The sequence below is a fragment of the Passer montanus genome, unplaced genomic scaffold (genome assembly GCF_014805655.1).
Source record: "Passer montanus isolate IOZ18808 unplaced genomic scaffold, ASM1480565v1 scaffold23, whole genome shotgun sequence".
Lineage (NCBI taxonomy): Eukaryota > Metazoa > Chordata > Aves > Passeriformes > Passeridae > Passer > Passer montanus.
This window is the reverse complement of record NW_024366926.1, coordinates 1,207,098-1,222,814: the sequence shown is the minus strand read 5'-3', so window position 1 is coordinate 1,222,814 and position 15,717 is coordinate 1,207,098. Positions and strand designations below refer to the sequence as shown.

The 15,717-nt window shown below is 41.5% G+C and overlaps 1 protein-coding gene across 9 annotated transcripts in view; it reads left to right on the top strand.

Annotated features, from left to right (window-relative positions):
• ARHGAP24 (Rho GTPase activating protein 24) overlaps window positions 1-15,446 on the top strand; it is a 245,854-nt gene extending 230,408 nt beyond the window's left edge. For all 9 annotated transcript variants that reach the window (XM_039710486.1, XM_039710484.1, XM_039710487.1 and 6 more), the window contains 5 exons: window positions 6,849-6,981; window positions 7,829-7,902; window positions 8,311-8,432; window positions 10,975-12,046; window positions 14,719-15,446. In XM_039710486.1, coding sequence (XP_039566420.1) covers window positions 6,849-6,981; window positions 7,829-7,902; window positions 8,311-8,432; window positions 10,975-12,046; window positions 14,719-14,962 — 1,645 coding nt within the window. In that variant the 3' untranslated portion in view covers window positions 14,963-15,446. The remainder of the gene's footprint in view (window positions 1-6,848; window positions 6,982-7,828; window positions 7,903-8,310; window positions 8,433-10,974; window positions 12,047-14,718) is intronic.
• The last annotated feature ends 271 nt before the right edge of the window (window positions 15,447-15,717 follow it).

The window sequence follows — 15,717 nt, the reverse complement described above, 5'->3', positions numbered from 1 at the left end:
TGCTTTAAGGAACTAGCTGTGCAATTAGGCAATCATTCATGCTTGCTATTATTTGAAATATCCTTGGTATTTCCAGTACAGCTCCACCTCTGTGTAAAATTGTCCCCTCCAGGGAATCCATTTTCTTCCCCCTTGGGGTATTTTTTTCTCTGTTCTTGTATGGCTTATGTTTTACTTATAAAGTCCCTCATCTCCTTTACAAATCATATATTTGTAATGACACAAAGTGAATTATGACCATTTGTTCTGTGAAATTAGCACAGAGAATATGGCACTGCATAAGGAAAATTGCATAAGGATTTGTTCTCCAGTTTTTACCTCGGAGGGGTAAAAATTGGATTTCTTTTTTTATATTGCCTCTTTTCATCTGCTGTTCGTCACAATTACTACCAGATGACATGTGAGATAAGATTGCTCAGGGAGAAAAAATATTTGAAATGTCACTGAAACAAATATTAATACAAAAATTAATGTGATTGATGTGTGTGGCTTGGATTTTCATAACTATTACTGGTGTACATAGTTCAGTGGTTGAGCGAGTTTAAAACTTACATAGCTCACCCTCGAGCATTTGTGTGCGTGCACAAGAGAGGAGGAGAGCACATAAATGCATATTTAGCAAAACAAAATCCCTCATACATTCTCTTATGGGTACGAATTGCTCTGAAAAAGGAACAAAATGTTACTGCTCTGGTCACCATTGCTGTCAGAGAAAAAGGGTACCTAAGTTGATAGTATGTGATAGCTGGCAAATGCTTATTCACTGGAGCCAAGTAATCCAAAATGTAAAACTGCTGTGTTCCTAGGCATTTAATCACTGGGATTGTTGAAGCAAAATAAGACAGTGACGAGGATGAGGTGAGAAGGAGCACATGCACAATTCTTTTTCTCCTCCAGAGGAGGAGAAAAATTTTAAAAGAATGTTTTAAAATTGTGGTGAATGATGGAAATGGGACTTGTCCCATTTGGGCTGCAGTCTGCATTGGCACTGTGCAGATGGCAAGCAGAAAACACTGGTCGTAAAAATTGTTCTTTGTTTTTCAGATCCAAGCCTGTACATAAGAATTTGTTTAGAAACAAATAGTTTCCCACAAAGAAGGGGCTTCATATGCCTTCCTACTGGCAAAGTGCAGTAATCCTTTAAACTCCACATTTTTATGTGAAATGAAGTCTTTACTCGAAAGTTTGTTCCTGCCAAACACAAATGGCTTTAGGCCTGTGAAAATTCTGTTTGTTTCTGCTGGTTCCAGACTTTCTTCCCTGATCCTCTCCATCTGCTCATCAGCTATGCCTCTGGACCCACTTCCATGTCCTTTCCAATTCCAGCCCTTATTCTAACCAGCTAACAGAAATAGCCTCTGCATATGGCACAACTTACAGACCTAGTCTAGCAATTAAATACACATTAGGAGACATATCTAGTGTGATGCAAGGGTCATTAAATCAGTTTAATTGGTGTCCTGTTGTGTTTTTAGTTGGGTTTGGTGTCCTCAGAGTATTTTTAGTTACTGGCAGTGAATGAACATTTGTAGTTACTTGGCATAAATTTCAGTTTCAGAAATGGTTGGTTTGTCAGCTGTGATTAAAACAAAAAAAGAAAAGGCAGCTATGTATTTCATTTGTCAGTGACCAATGATTTCTCAGAGAGCCATGGTCACCTTTAAGAAAGGATGACATTTTGTTACCATGTGCAACCACTCTGAGAGAGTGGTTTTTCCAAGCATTTTTATCCAGGTTGCAAAATTGGTGGCTTTTTCTTCCAGTAAACAAGAACAGGTGGGTTATTTGTTGTCGGTTTCCATGTTTTTACATATGATTACAATCCCTGAAAAATCTTGGAGAAATTTGACAGTTTTCTAACAATCTATCAAGAGAAAATAATTGCCAGTATATTCAGGGGAGCTGGTAGATCTTTTTCCTAGAGGGAATCCTTCTGTTTCTTAGACCTCTGCACACCTTACCTGAAAGCATTTGTGTCGCTTTAAGGATCTGTATTTTTGGAAGTAATTTTTAACAGCCTTCCCCACAGAGTTCGTCTTTTTCCTTGTCCTAAATTGCTGTCTTCATTGCTGTTTTTAAAGCCTTTATAAACCTGCATAAATTGGCTGCTGTTACAATTATTGCAGTTGGTACCTAACTTGGAAATAGAGTCTGCCACTCTTCACTGTTCCTGTGGGCTGTGGAAGGTAGCATGCTTTGTAAAAATGGTGAGCACAAGGACAAAGGAGCAGGATTGGTTTGGTTTATTTCTCTGTCCAAACCAAAAAACAAGAATAGAAATCAGTTGTTAACTTATACTAGAGACAGACTGGTAAATGCTTTCATATATGTTTCATGAGTTGTAGGCAAAATTTAACCTGGTACTTAAATGAGGCACAGGACTGCTTGTACTAGATCTCTACATTATGTAGGAAAATTATATAGAGTAATGCTTTGAAGATACCCACATAAAGGAAGAAAAATCACATAGCACATTAAGTTAACCTGACCTTTGAATTTCTGGACCAAAGCCTGTCTCCCAAAATCAGTCAAACTGGTACACAAACTGTAATGTTCTCCTTTGTTTTATTACCAGGACTCCTAAATTGGATTACAGCCTCACAGCTTATTGTTCCCTACTGTTTGTTCTTTGTGCAAACTGTTTATGTGCCATCATGATCTAGAGCTATTTTTGGCAGGGCATTAATCTTTTTGTAATGTGACCTTGCCTTGTTAATACTTCCTCTCGGAGAGTTTATGAGGGGCTTGTTGGCTTTGTGCTCTGAAGCGCTGACTCCAGCTCTCTGAGCAGAGCACGTGTCTGCTGGTCTGAGTGTGAGGGTTATGCCTGGATTTCTGGTGACCTGCTGGGCTTCAGGCATACTGTTTATGGTAGAGAGTGTGAAAAACTCCAGGGAGTGTAATCGGTCTGACAGCCACTTCCACGGTGTCTGTGGTATCACAAAGGAAAGTGCTGTCAAAACAGCAACGCCACGAGAGATATTAATGACAAAGTTCAGATGAATGGGGCTTTGAATATGATGACTAAGGAGAGGCTGGGACACGTTTGCATTTGTCATGCCTGTGCATGAACAGTGCTGGAGTGGGGGCATGCTCCTTTGGAAATGCCACCATGAATGCGGCATTAATATTTTGGTGAGATAAGTCATCTTTCTCAGACCTCCCACCACAACATGCCAAAATAGCTTTCTCAGCTTGCTGATGCTTTTTATGTTACATTAAATTCCCCACTTTGTGCTTAGTCATTGCCATTTCAAGCTTGTAATTGTGCACTTGGAGAAAGTCTGCCTTGCTTAATAAGAGTTGTTCCAATTTAGATAACAGAGGATTTTCTGCCAGAATTGACATCCTGTTTTAATAAAAATTAATGAATACTTCTAATCACGTTAATTATGAACATGCAATCATGAAACACTTTGATATTACACAGTCAGATAGCAAAAGAAATGTGACGATAGGTATATAATCATTAAATTTCTGTAGCTGTAATGATTCTGGAATGTAGGCAAGGGCAGTGCTCAAGGGGGAAATTTTGCCCTGTCTTAAGCTAATCAGTTGTAACTGAAAAAAGTCCATGAGGAAAAGGTCCTCCATAGGCCTGCAAAGATCCATGTTTTAAAAACTACACCAGTTTTCCTCAAGGCAGAAATCTAAGTGCTGTTTTTTGACTTAGACTGTCGATGGAACACTGTAGACTAAAAAGGGAAATAAATGCTCCCAGCTCTCCATTTTAGCACTTCTTTGAAACTTACAGCTGTCCTCTGTGGCTGAATAGTGTTTAGTGGTATTTGTGGACTAAAACACCCAAAACACAGTTGCATTAGGACTGGAGTCTGCCATTTTAAAATTTTCCCCTGTAATTTAAAGCAAAAGGTGAAAAAAATAATACTATATTGCAAGGTCTAAACAAGTCTCAGATTCTGAGAGGCAGTCTTTTAGTTACATTATTTATAAAAATATTGGCATTTTTATGCCTGCAGTTGCACTCAAGAAAGTTACTAGCTTTTGTCTAAATATTGATAAAGCAGAATTTAAAAATCCAGTTCTTAAAGAGCATGGCAAGCAGTATGTCTGTGTATGCAGGCTGTGTTTATTTTGTTTGTGCTTCCAGATCTGTAGGGTGATTTCTGTACAGATAGATTAAATGTTAAGAAGTGGTCTAGGGAAAAAAAATGTTTTTTCCCTTAAAAATTATTTTTTAAGGGAAAAAGAAAACAAATGTTCCAAAATCTTACTTTGCAACCCCACCATCTTGTGGTAGTCTGTGGTATTGCCGTAGAAAATAATTGAAAAATTAGTTTTAAATATTGTAAATGTGTCTCTGTCTGCTGATTGCGACCTGGGTTTCTAATCCCATCTTATAAAACACCTTTCTATATACTTGTAAATACAACATATGCTTCAGGAAGTTCATTTGAGAGCTTCCCAGTTTCCTTCCTCCTCAGCATCCTGTCTCTCTGTTTCTCAGTTCTTCCATGGTAGACCCACAATTTTTGGCACTTAGCTTACCTCTCGCAGTAGTAACTTAACAGTACTTCACACCAAAAAAAGAAAGTTTAGAAATTGCATTAATTTTCAAGGCTTCTGCCCCCATCTTCAGCCTTTTTTATCCTTCAGCTGCTGTGCCCTCTAGGAGCAAGTATTCCACAGCAAGGACTGGTGTGATATTACTCTTGCATACTACATGAAGCATGATCCTGGCAGTACAAAGAAGGGAACATGTAACTGTGTAATCCCCTTACTGAGAGACCTGTGTGCCATCTTCTAATTGTTCTTCAGTAATTTCCCTCACTTAACCTGTTGGATTATTGTATTTTGGAAAGACCTCTCCAGTTTTATGCAAATAAACTCTGTAAAGATGTGGTTAAGTCCTTCAGCAAGGTGTGAGGAGTTTCCTTGTTTAAATAAGAAAGCAGTAATAATAAAATCTTCAGAATGACTATCAATGCTGAGTTGAGATTAGGTAGGAGGTTGGAGGTATAGCAGAGAGGTTGGAGGCCAAATCTGAGCTAGCACTTGAAATCTCATTAAAGAGTACAATCATGCCTAGTTTCATGCTAGTAGTTCCCCACATTTGTTATATATGTATCCAAAAAGTGTGGGGGGTAGGTAAACACTGTTTTGAATTCCAGCCACTCTACAACAGAGGGTTGCAATCAAGAGATTAGAATTTGGACTTCTTTTAAAAATGTGGGTCTATATTAGTATTTTGTAGAGATTCTCTAGAAAATGCTTTTTGGAATTTGAGGTGAGAATTATTCGTGTTGGAATTAGAAAGGTTTTCTGCACATTCATTTTGAGGAGTTTGGTGGTGGTGAACATTCAAACATATGCAGTGCTTTATCATCTCTCTTGTTCTGACATACCATACCACATGACTCTAAGGTTGTTCCCACCATTCCTGTTAAGATTTAACTTAGTAAAAGCTGTTACTGTTTTAACAGGTTATTCCAAAATAATGATTAACATACCTCTAGCAAAGCTTAAGTGCATCAAATACCAATGGCTCCCTTTGAGACACTGTGAGTTTAAAAAAATACTCCATGTGTGAAGTCTTCAAAGAAAAAGAAAATACATAATAGCGCACATTGTAGGCATGTGTGTGCATTTCCTGTTTCTTATTAATGAAATGAGCAAAATTTAGTGCCCCCTTCTGAGATTTTTCAGAAATCAGAGGGAAAAGATAGCAGCTTGCAGTACAATTTTTATCTACATGCCAGGGAAAGCATGTATAACATTCCAGTAAGGATTTGAAAAATGCCTGAACAGCTAAACCAATGGATGGAGCCAGACATAATGCAAGAGAGATTTCTTCATGCTAACTTGTGCCTTATATCTAATTTCTACCTATTTATTTTTAGATAAGTACTGCTAAGTTAACAAGAGTTTAACTTACACACCACAGGAACATTGAAGCAAGTGTGATTGCATTGTCTGAACTTGTGATTGTGATCCTTCTCCCTGTGTTACTTTTAGTGTGCCTGATAAACAGCTGAGGCTCCTATTAGCTGTATCCAAAAAACCCTTAAATTTCTGCAAATGCAGTTATGGGAGGCACATGTCTTATCAGGCCTTTGACTGCTGGCCCTCTGATGTTGCCTGTTCTCCAAGAATTCAGACATTTTCTGTTTGGTGCCTCAGCTTATTTGGTACAGGATAGAGCTAAAACTCATTTCCCAGGGATTTGTGGTTCTGAGTGTCAAGTTTTTGCAGGTTATCAGTGTAAGAGTACAGCTAAAAGGCACAGTAGTCATTTAGTGGGATCCCACAGGAAAAAGACACATATCAGGAAAAGAGCTGTAATTCCAGTAGGCAGATTTCAACTGAATACCTGTGGTATGTATGGTTTCCTCTAAAACCTGCCTCTTGAATACTGACAACAGAGGATGTGGTGATAAAATGGAATTGAGACACACTGGGCATGTTCTGGGAGCTGGGGCCATCTCAAGTAGAAGAAAAATTCCCAGTGTGTAAAATGCCTTGTTTCTAGCTCAGGTGAAAATGAAGAGTGTCATTTAGGCTGGATTTTGCATGTCTGAGGGGAGATGCTTGTCAACAAGAGGCAGGATCTATCTCCTCCATACCTGTCTCTGCAAACAGGGCCTTATGTGTAATTATTTATGGTAATAAATCACTAGAGTTGATGGACATTTGCCTCTGGGTATCCTGAATTCTTTATAGGACAAAAAAATCCAACAAAAACCAGATTACAGGTAGGGTTTGTAAATGTATATATTGGTGATGAGTAAAATGTGAGGTGGCAGGGGAAAAGTGGCAGGTTTTAGCTTGTCAGTCTCACAGTATCATCCTGATTCACATTAATGACTTCTTGTATTCCACCCCAACAGCAACACAGATGTGCACACCGTGGCTTCACTGCTCAAGCTGTACCTTAGGGAGCTCCCAGAACCAGTTGTACCATATGCAAAATATGAAGATTTTCTTTCCTGTGCCAAAATGCTCAGCAAGGAGGAAGAAACGGTGAGTTGGTAACTCAAGTAAGGTGAAATAAAAGGCTGTTCCAGTTTTCAGGAGGAGAGAAGCTGGTGGTTGTCCTCATTTAAATGAGCATCTATTAATTGAAGCAGGTTTTGTATGAAAATTCTTGTCATCTGGGTCCTTGGGAGTTCTAAATAAAATTGTGTAGCATAACCTTAGCTGTATTTATTGCATGTCACTGAATCCAGTTCAAGTAAACATCATTGTAGCCAACAGCTTCCATTTTGCATGGAAGAGATGTATATTTTCATGGATTAGACTCTGAACTGTAAGAGGAAGGGTCTTGATGGTTGCTGTTAAATCAGGGGCCATTTATTAGTCAGAATCTACTATGGACCAGAACTGGGTAAAATAACCAAGTAGTTTCTTGTAGGAAATGCCAGGTAGCTCAAACCAGAACTGTTCATGGAAGGCTTAGCCTTGTTATAAGCAGGAGGAATGGAGCTGCTGGTCAAAAAAAGGAAGAATGAAAGAAAAAGAAAAGACATGATGAAACAAGATAGTTATTTTCTTTTTTATTTTTGCAGAGCTAATCCATGTTAGCCTAATCCAAAATGGATTCTACAAATTGTTTGTTCCTGATCATAACCTATATTTAATGCTGCATTTTCAGTGGTGTGTCTGTTGTCTTGTAGTAATTGGAATTGCTGCCTTTTTTTTTTTTTTTTTAATCTCTGATAAAATACTAAAAAACCGTGCCTACTCACTCTTTATCTTTCCTTAAACCTCTCTTGTAGTAATTGGAATTGCTGCCTTTTTTTTTAATCTCTGATAAAATATTAAAAAACTGTGCCTACTCACTCTTTATTTTTCCTTAAACCTATTAAAGGGCCTGAAAGAACTGGTGAAGCAAGTGAAGAGCCTGCCAGCTGTCAATTACAATCTGCTGAAATACATCTGTAGGTAAGTGTTCTTGCAAGAATATCACAATGGTATTTATAAGTGTGAGCTGACAGACAGACCTGTCTGTCTGTGTGCCCTGAAGGAAAAACATTACTCACACTTGGAGGACTGGAGAACTCAAGTGAAAGTATTAAAATGGTAGGTTTACTGCATGACTAATTAGTAATTTACTCTATCAAGATTGTGGCTTTTCTTTCATAAGTGGGAAAGAAGTGCAAGAAAGTAGAAGTTAATATATTATATCTTCTTGATAGGACTTTGTTTTTCTATTCCTAACTGCAGTTACTGGATTTGTTTGCATTTAGAATGCAATGCTTAAACTATTTTAAGAAACAATTACATGATGTGACTTTTTTTTTCTAATTTTCCTCCTTACATGTTCCTCAAAGATCTCTTTCTTCCCCACAGATTCCTTGATGAAGTCCAGTCTTATTCAGGTGTAAACAAAATGAGTGTGCAAAACCTGGCTACAGTTTTTGGCCCCAACATCCTGCGCCCCAAAGTGGAAGATCCTCTGACTATCATGGAGGGTGAGCTTACTGTACATAATTTGTAAGAGAAAAGAAGAAATGTCTTTAGGTTTATTACCAGCACATACCAGTCCGTGCAGTAAGTTCCATATATCTGTTATATAGAGACAGAAATTTTCACCTGAATGAGCTTTTGGGTTAAATATTGCGGGCTAATGTTAAAGGTACTGAATGTGCAGCATTGCAGACAGACTTTACATGAGATTGTTCTGCCTTGGCGGCTTCACTAAACATGAACCTTCTCTCTCAGAACTTCCTGCAAGCATGGCATGTTCTTACTCAGCACATGCAGTTGGAGTGCAGTTAATATTTCACCTGTGGTTCTTGAGGACAAGGAAGAGCTCAGGTTCACACTGCAGTGACCCGTGTAGAACCCCCACGAGGCAGTGGCATATTGCATGCCTTCCTGAACAGCAGGAATCAATTTACCAGCTGCATGCTCTCATTTACAGCCATGTTCAGCTGTAGCATTTCTCTGTGATTAAGACAAAAACATGGATGTGACAATGTCCTCCTATGACTGACTTCCTTCTAGTCTTAGTCTTTGTGACTTCAACACTGCATGAAGTACACGATGCCTTTTCTGCCATCAGACATGTTTTGTTTAATGTGGAGGATTTACTCAGCTTTCTCAAAAATTAGGGCTCTACATAGACTGTGCACTGAAAATTTAAAAAATGCAGTTTTCATGGTTTATTTCATAGTGTATGGAATTATTCTTTTCCTGTGAGAAGCTTTTTCTCTTCCCACATACAATTCTCTCTATACTTGGTTCATTCACTTGTTTTTCTGAAGCCTTACTTTTTCTCCTCCTTCTTTTTAATTCTTATGACAATGACCATGTTGTTGTGAACAGAAACATGGCATTTCCAAATCATGTACGAAATCTGTGAATACTGTCTGGAGCAACTCTCCAGCCTGCTTATCAACAGCCCTTAGAATTAAAATTATGGTTCCTGTTGCAGGAAACAGGCTACATTCTCTGTAGGAAAACACATAACACTTTTTTAACTATTGAGAAATGGGTTTGATTAAACAGATTCATGACCTCTTCTAAGCATTACTGTAAGATTTAACATAAGACAGTGCTGATTTGCAATTGGGCTACACATATTTAAATGTATAGGGACCTTGAACAAAGACTACACATTGATTGATGCTCATGGCTACCCTTTGTCATTTCTCTTTGCCTTTTGGAAGATACAGAGTGCTTTTCTTGCACAGTCATTCAAAATAAAACATGCAGCTCTGGGGAACCATATCTTTATGATGGGGCTGAGGAGTTGGTTTTGTTTGATTCAGTAGAGATTTCCTTCAGAATTCAAGCCACAGGGAAATTTTTTCCTGTCAAATGCAGACATAAAAGTTGCCTAAGGACAAAGCAATGTTTGTAGTGAAGTTCTACACACAACAGGTGATGTTCTCAGAAGGAATGCAGCTAAGTGTGCCAGGGGATTAGCTAAGTGAATTTTCCTACTGCCTAGTTCTAAAGTATCATTTTGCCTCAGCAAACAAAGGAGTTTGAACAGCTAAAAAATATACTGAGTATCCACATTTAATTGACTCTTGGTACTTGGATTTTAAAAGAGTGGCATATAAAATCCAGAGTACTGCAAAGGAATTTTTGTGAAATGATTTTGCACAGTGGGAATTTATTGATTAGAAGAGCACAGCATGCCTCTCAAAACTTTTAGCAGTTTAAAAATGAGGTGGTTATTTATAATTACCTTGACCTTGTTCCCGAAATATTCTTAATAAACCATAATGAGGGTCTGGTTAGCAAAATAGAGTTGCACATCTTTGTCATGCCAAGTCCAGTTCTAAATGCTAGTGTGTAAATTACAGTGCAGTCAAGTGGTGTGCACACCAAGGGGCTGTTCTTTTAGAGGAAAGGTGGCCATCTATTAGAGGAAGCAGCAAGCTGTGGTGCTGCATTACTTCCACAGAGTGCTATAATGTGGCAGAGTTCTCTGGCTGCATGCAGTCTCACCATGGAGTGGTTAAACGCATTCACATTAAATTAATTCTGTCTCATTACTGCACTGTTTTGCTTCAGAAGACTAAAATGTCTGTTCCAGCAGTGCAAATCCCTTGCCTGCCCATTTGCTGTTAAACTATCAAACACAAGTGCTGTGCCAGAATGAGACTTTGGTCTTAAAATGTTCGCCACATTGAGTGGAAAGCCATCATTTAGAATGATGTTACCATGTTCTGCTCGTTATCTCCTCCTGTGGTCTTCATGGGATGCAGTTACTGCCATGGTAACAGCTTCTTTGCAAATGTTCCTGTTGTTTTTAGGGGGTCTGTGAGGCTTTGCTGGCTTGGTGTGATTGAAGGAAGAGATCATGCTGGTGCGGCCCTGTAGCCAAGAGACACTTCAGCCTTGTTAAACATTCAGGTTGTTACACAGATGGCTGCATTGTGTCAATGTTTGTATAAGCTGAATGGTTGCTAAGTATTTGTGGAATCTGGAAGATAAAATGTATTTATGCCTTAAATAAAACAGGCCATTCACAACCACGTGCTTGGTGTCCCCTTTCAGGTACAGTAGTAGTCCAGCAGCTCATGTCAGTGATGATTAGCAAACATGAAGAGCTGTTTCCCAAGGATGTAGACCCTCAGATGGCACCTGAGGTGTGCAACAACAACAATGAAATTCCAAAGAAAACCACTGCAGGGCAGCTACAGAACAAAGAGAACAACAATACCAAGGAGACGGCAGTGAGGCGCTGCTCTTGGGACACGCCCGAGTCTCCCCAGAGGGGAAGTGTGGACTGTGAGTCTCCGACTGCTCTGCCAGGCAGCAAGACAAACAGCCCCAGGAACAGCATCCAGAAACCAGATGTCACCAGGAGCCCGCCACTCATGGTGAAAAAAAATCCTGCTTTTAATAAAGGTAGCGGCATAGTCACCAATGGGTCCTTCAGCAGCTCTGTGGAGAGCCCGGAGAAGAGCCAGGCCGTACCAAACTGCTCCCTGCAAACCAGGAGAACGTCGTCCCTGAAGGGACCGGTGACCAAGATGGGGACACACAGCGTGCAGAACGGAGGGGTGCGCATGGGCGTGTCCAGCACGGACGGGCACAGCAGCGCCCTCGGCAGCCGGAGCCCGGGCTGGGCGCCCAATGGCTACGTCACTCTGAGGGACAACAAGCAGAGGGAGCCATCCGTGGGCGAGTCAGGCCAGCACAACAGGCTCTCCACCTACGACAATGTCCACCAGCAGTTCTCGATGGTGAACTCTGATGACAAACAGAGTGTGGACAGTGCCACCTGGTCCACGTCCTCGTGTGAAATATCCCTCCCGGAGCACTCCAACTCCTGTCGCTCATCCACCACCACCTGCCCTGAGCAGGACTTTTACGTGGGTAACTTTGAAGACTCTGTGCTGGATGGGCCACCCCACGAAGAGCTCTCTAACCCGGGTGACTATGAGAACAAAAGTGACAGGAGGAGTGTGGGGGGCCACAGCAGCCGAGCCACCAGCAGCAGCGATAACAGCGAAACCTTTGTGCCCAACAGTACCAACAACCACAGTGCTTTGCACAGCCTGGTGTCCAGCTTGAAGCAAGAAATGGCCAAGCAAAAACTAGAATATGAGACAAGGATAAAAAGGTAAGATGGTTCGGCACTCTACCATCTGACTGCCTTGTGCAGAGTAAATCCAAGTTTTGCCTCTCGTGAATTGCACTAGCTGCAGTCACTACTGTGTCAGTCACTACGTGGTTGCCAATGGTTTGTCATCTTTCAGTGTTGACGTTGCTTCAGTGATACTGTGATCCAGAGGAGTGTTTTTCAGAGCAGTTGTTTGCCATGGTTGTGACATGTTATTCTGTTGGTGTCAAAAGTAAAGCCAGAACCTTTTGAGTGGGTGTATAAAATCTAATTAACAAAATTAGCAAAATCAGTAGCTTTTCACAGTGTTTCCATTAGCTCCTGCCTACTCTCAAGAGAAAGGCAACTGAGTATCACCTTTCAGTGAAAGCAATGTTGTGGCATATTCCACGTTAGTTTTTTTGGAGTGGGAAGACTGCTGGACTCCTTTGCAGTCCTCATTGGGAAAGTGCAGCATCTGGGAGTTACCTCTGCTCATCGTTGTCTTCGCTCTGCTGCTGAGCCTTTCCTTCAAAGCTCAGACCAGTTAAAACAGGGCAAGGGAGGCATGTCTTTGTCTACAGATGGTGCAGTCTCTGCTCATATGGAGCAAGGTTGCAGGGGTGGGTGGTTGTAGTGATCAGTGAATACTGAGCCTTTCCTTCAAAGCTCAGACCAGTTAAAAGAGGGCAAGGGAGGCATGTCTTTGTCTACAGATAGTGCAGTCTCTGCTCATACAGGTGGTTGTAGTGATCAGTGAATGACCTCAAAGTCTGGGCTGAGCATTAATTAATGCACTCAGCAGTGCAGAGCTGAATGTGCTCTTGTTTTATAAAGGTTCTTCAGTCAAGCTGTTCAGGACTTTCTGTTCTCACCTCTGTTACACAGCAGCTCTATGTACTGGTACCTCTGGCACTGCAAGTCATAGATCACAGCATGAGAGCTGCTGGCAGCAGCAGCAGCTGCCAGTCAAAGTGCATGCAGAGTGTTGCAGTCTTTCACCTGCATCACTCTTTCCAGCAGAGTGTGCAGTGTAATGAAGCACTTCATGTATGGTTTAATATGTGTGCTGACTGTGTTTAGTACCACTAACATCGTAGGAGGTTTGGGTTGGAATGGACCTTAAAGATCATCCAGTTTCCAACCCCCTGCCATGGGCAGGCACACCTCCCACAATACCAAATTGCTCAGAGGCTCAAGCCTGCAGAGTGTTGCAGTCTTTCACCTGCATCACTCTTTCCAGCACTTTTACAGTGCGGTGTAATGAAGCATTTCATGTATGGTTTAATATGTGTGCTGACTGTGTTTAGTACCACTAACATCGTAGGAGGTTTGGGTTGGAATGGACCTTACAGATCATCCAGTTCTAACCCCCTGCCATGGGCAGGCACACCTCCCACAATACCAAATTGCTCAGAGGCTCATCCAGCCTGGCTTTGAGCACTGCCAGGGATGGGGCATCCACAGTCTCTCTGGGTAAGCTGTGCCAGTGCCTCAGCACCATCACAGTAAATAATTTCTTTCAAACATCTCATCTAACCTGCTCTCTTCCAGTCTGAAGCCATTCCCCAGTGTCCTATGGGATGGGGCATCCACAGCTTCTCTGGGCAAGCTGTGCCAGTGCCTCAGCACCATCTCAGTAAATAATTTCTTCCAAACATCTCATCTAAACCTACTCTCTTCCAGTCTGAAGCCATTTCCCATTGTCCTAGCACACTACACCTCCTGATGAAGGGTCCCTCTGGCTTCCCTGTCAGCCCCCTTCAGATAGTGGAAGGCTGCAATGACATCTCCATACAACCTTCCCTTCTCCAGAACAGCCCAAACTTTCTCAGCCTGTCTTTGTAGGGGAGGTACTCCAGTCCTCTTATAATTCCATGGTCCTCCTCTGGACTTGCTCCAACAGGTCCATGTCCTTCTCGTACTGGGGGTACCAGAGCTGGACACAGCACTCCAGGTGGGGGCTCACTAGCAGAGCAGAGGGGCAGAATCCTCTCCCTCACCCTGCTGCCCGTGCTGCCTTGGATGCAGCCCATGGTACAACTGGCTTTCTGGGCTGTGGGCACACATCACCAGCTCATGAGTTTTTCATCAACCATCACTCCCAAGTTCTCCTCAGCAGAGCTGCTCTCAGTCTCTTCTCTGCCAGCCTGTAGGTGTGCCTGGGGTTGCCGTGGCACAGGTGTAGGACCTTGCTTTACTGAACTTGATGACAGCCATATTTACACATACATGCAGGTCCATATTGCAGAATAAATACAGCAGGCTGGTCAGCTGAAGAAAGGAGATCAGCAGTGAAACAAAGGCATTCAGGGCACTATTCTGACCCTCTGGGTAACACGAACACAGCTAGCAGCCCTGGGTGTCAACGCTTCAGGAAGTAAAGGGAATAGTTAGCCTAATCCTGGAGAATGAGATGGAGTTGTTGGCTTCTGTGCCTTTTGCTGTTCAAAGGCATTTTCTAAATGAGCTACTGAAGAGACAAAGGTATTTTTTTAACAAACTGCCAAAGAGCTTGCCTTTGTGAGAGCAGTTAATGGATGAAGCCATGGTTTGTAGATAGGCCCATCAGAAATTCAGTCTAAGCTTTAGAAATGAAAAGACGTGTATGAATTTTTTGGTGGTATGTGTTTCTGCTTGAGTGAGTGAGGAGTGCTGCTCAGGACCTGTCTGCTTTTATTTCCTTCATGCAGCCTGGAGCAGAGAAATCTCACCCTGGAGACTGAAATGATGGCCCTGCACGAAGAGCTGGATCAAGAGCGGAAGAAGTTCACAATGGTAGAAATCAAAATGCGTAACGCAGAGCGGGCGAAGGAGGATGCAGAGAAGAGGAATGATATGCTGCAGAAGGAAATGGAGCAGTTTTTCTCTACTTTTGGGGAATTGACAGTGGAGTCTCGCAGACCAGAAAGAGGCAACACCATCTGGATCCAGTGAGCTGTGGAAGCATAGGCTGTGGGACTTGAGGAAGGGCTTGGGGGTATTATACTGTACCAGGTGGCTGGTCACCTGTCTGAGGCTAGTACTCAACAAAATGTTACAAACCCTTGAAGGAGGAAATCATACATACATTAAGCAGTCATATCTACAGTGTGTACTTACCAAGTTATACTCTTTGAATGCTTCATGAGACTACTGTCAAGTGTTACAACTGGATATGTGTATATAAATTTAAAAACCACCTTAGAGCAAGAGATGTATCTGAAGAAATATTTTAATGCAAGTCTTGTATTTAAACTGGTAAATTGAGATGTTGTTGCAATCAAGCTTTATATAAAGGCTTTTCTCCCTTGCACTTAACATAATAAGCTATTTTTGGCATTGTGTTACCATCAGCTTATTTTGTATATCAAATGGGTTTTTTTTTGTTTTGTTACCCCTTTTGCTGGGGAGTGAAGATAAACAGATATGTTAAGGTAAATGTGTGGATGGTTAGCCCTGATTTGCGTCGCTTCTAAACAGACAGCAGGATTGAGAAACTGGAGTATGCCACGGGAAAAATAAAGCAATGCTGCTTTCACAGAATTGATGGCCAGGGGACAAAGTTCCACAGCACCCCATAGTTAAATAATACGTGAGGATATGAAGTCAGCCTAGACTGGGGACAGTGACAGAGGGGTAAACAGCTGCTTGTTTGGGAGTAAATGTGGGTGACTGAGTAAGAAGTTGGGGAGAGGGGAAAGAGGGACTTA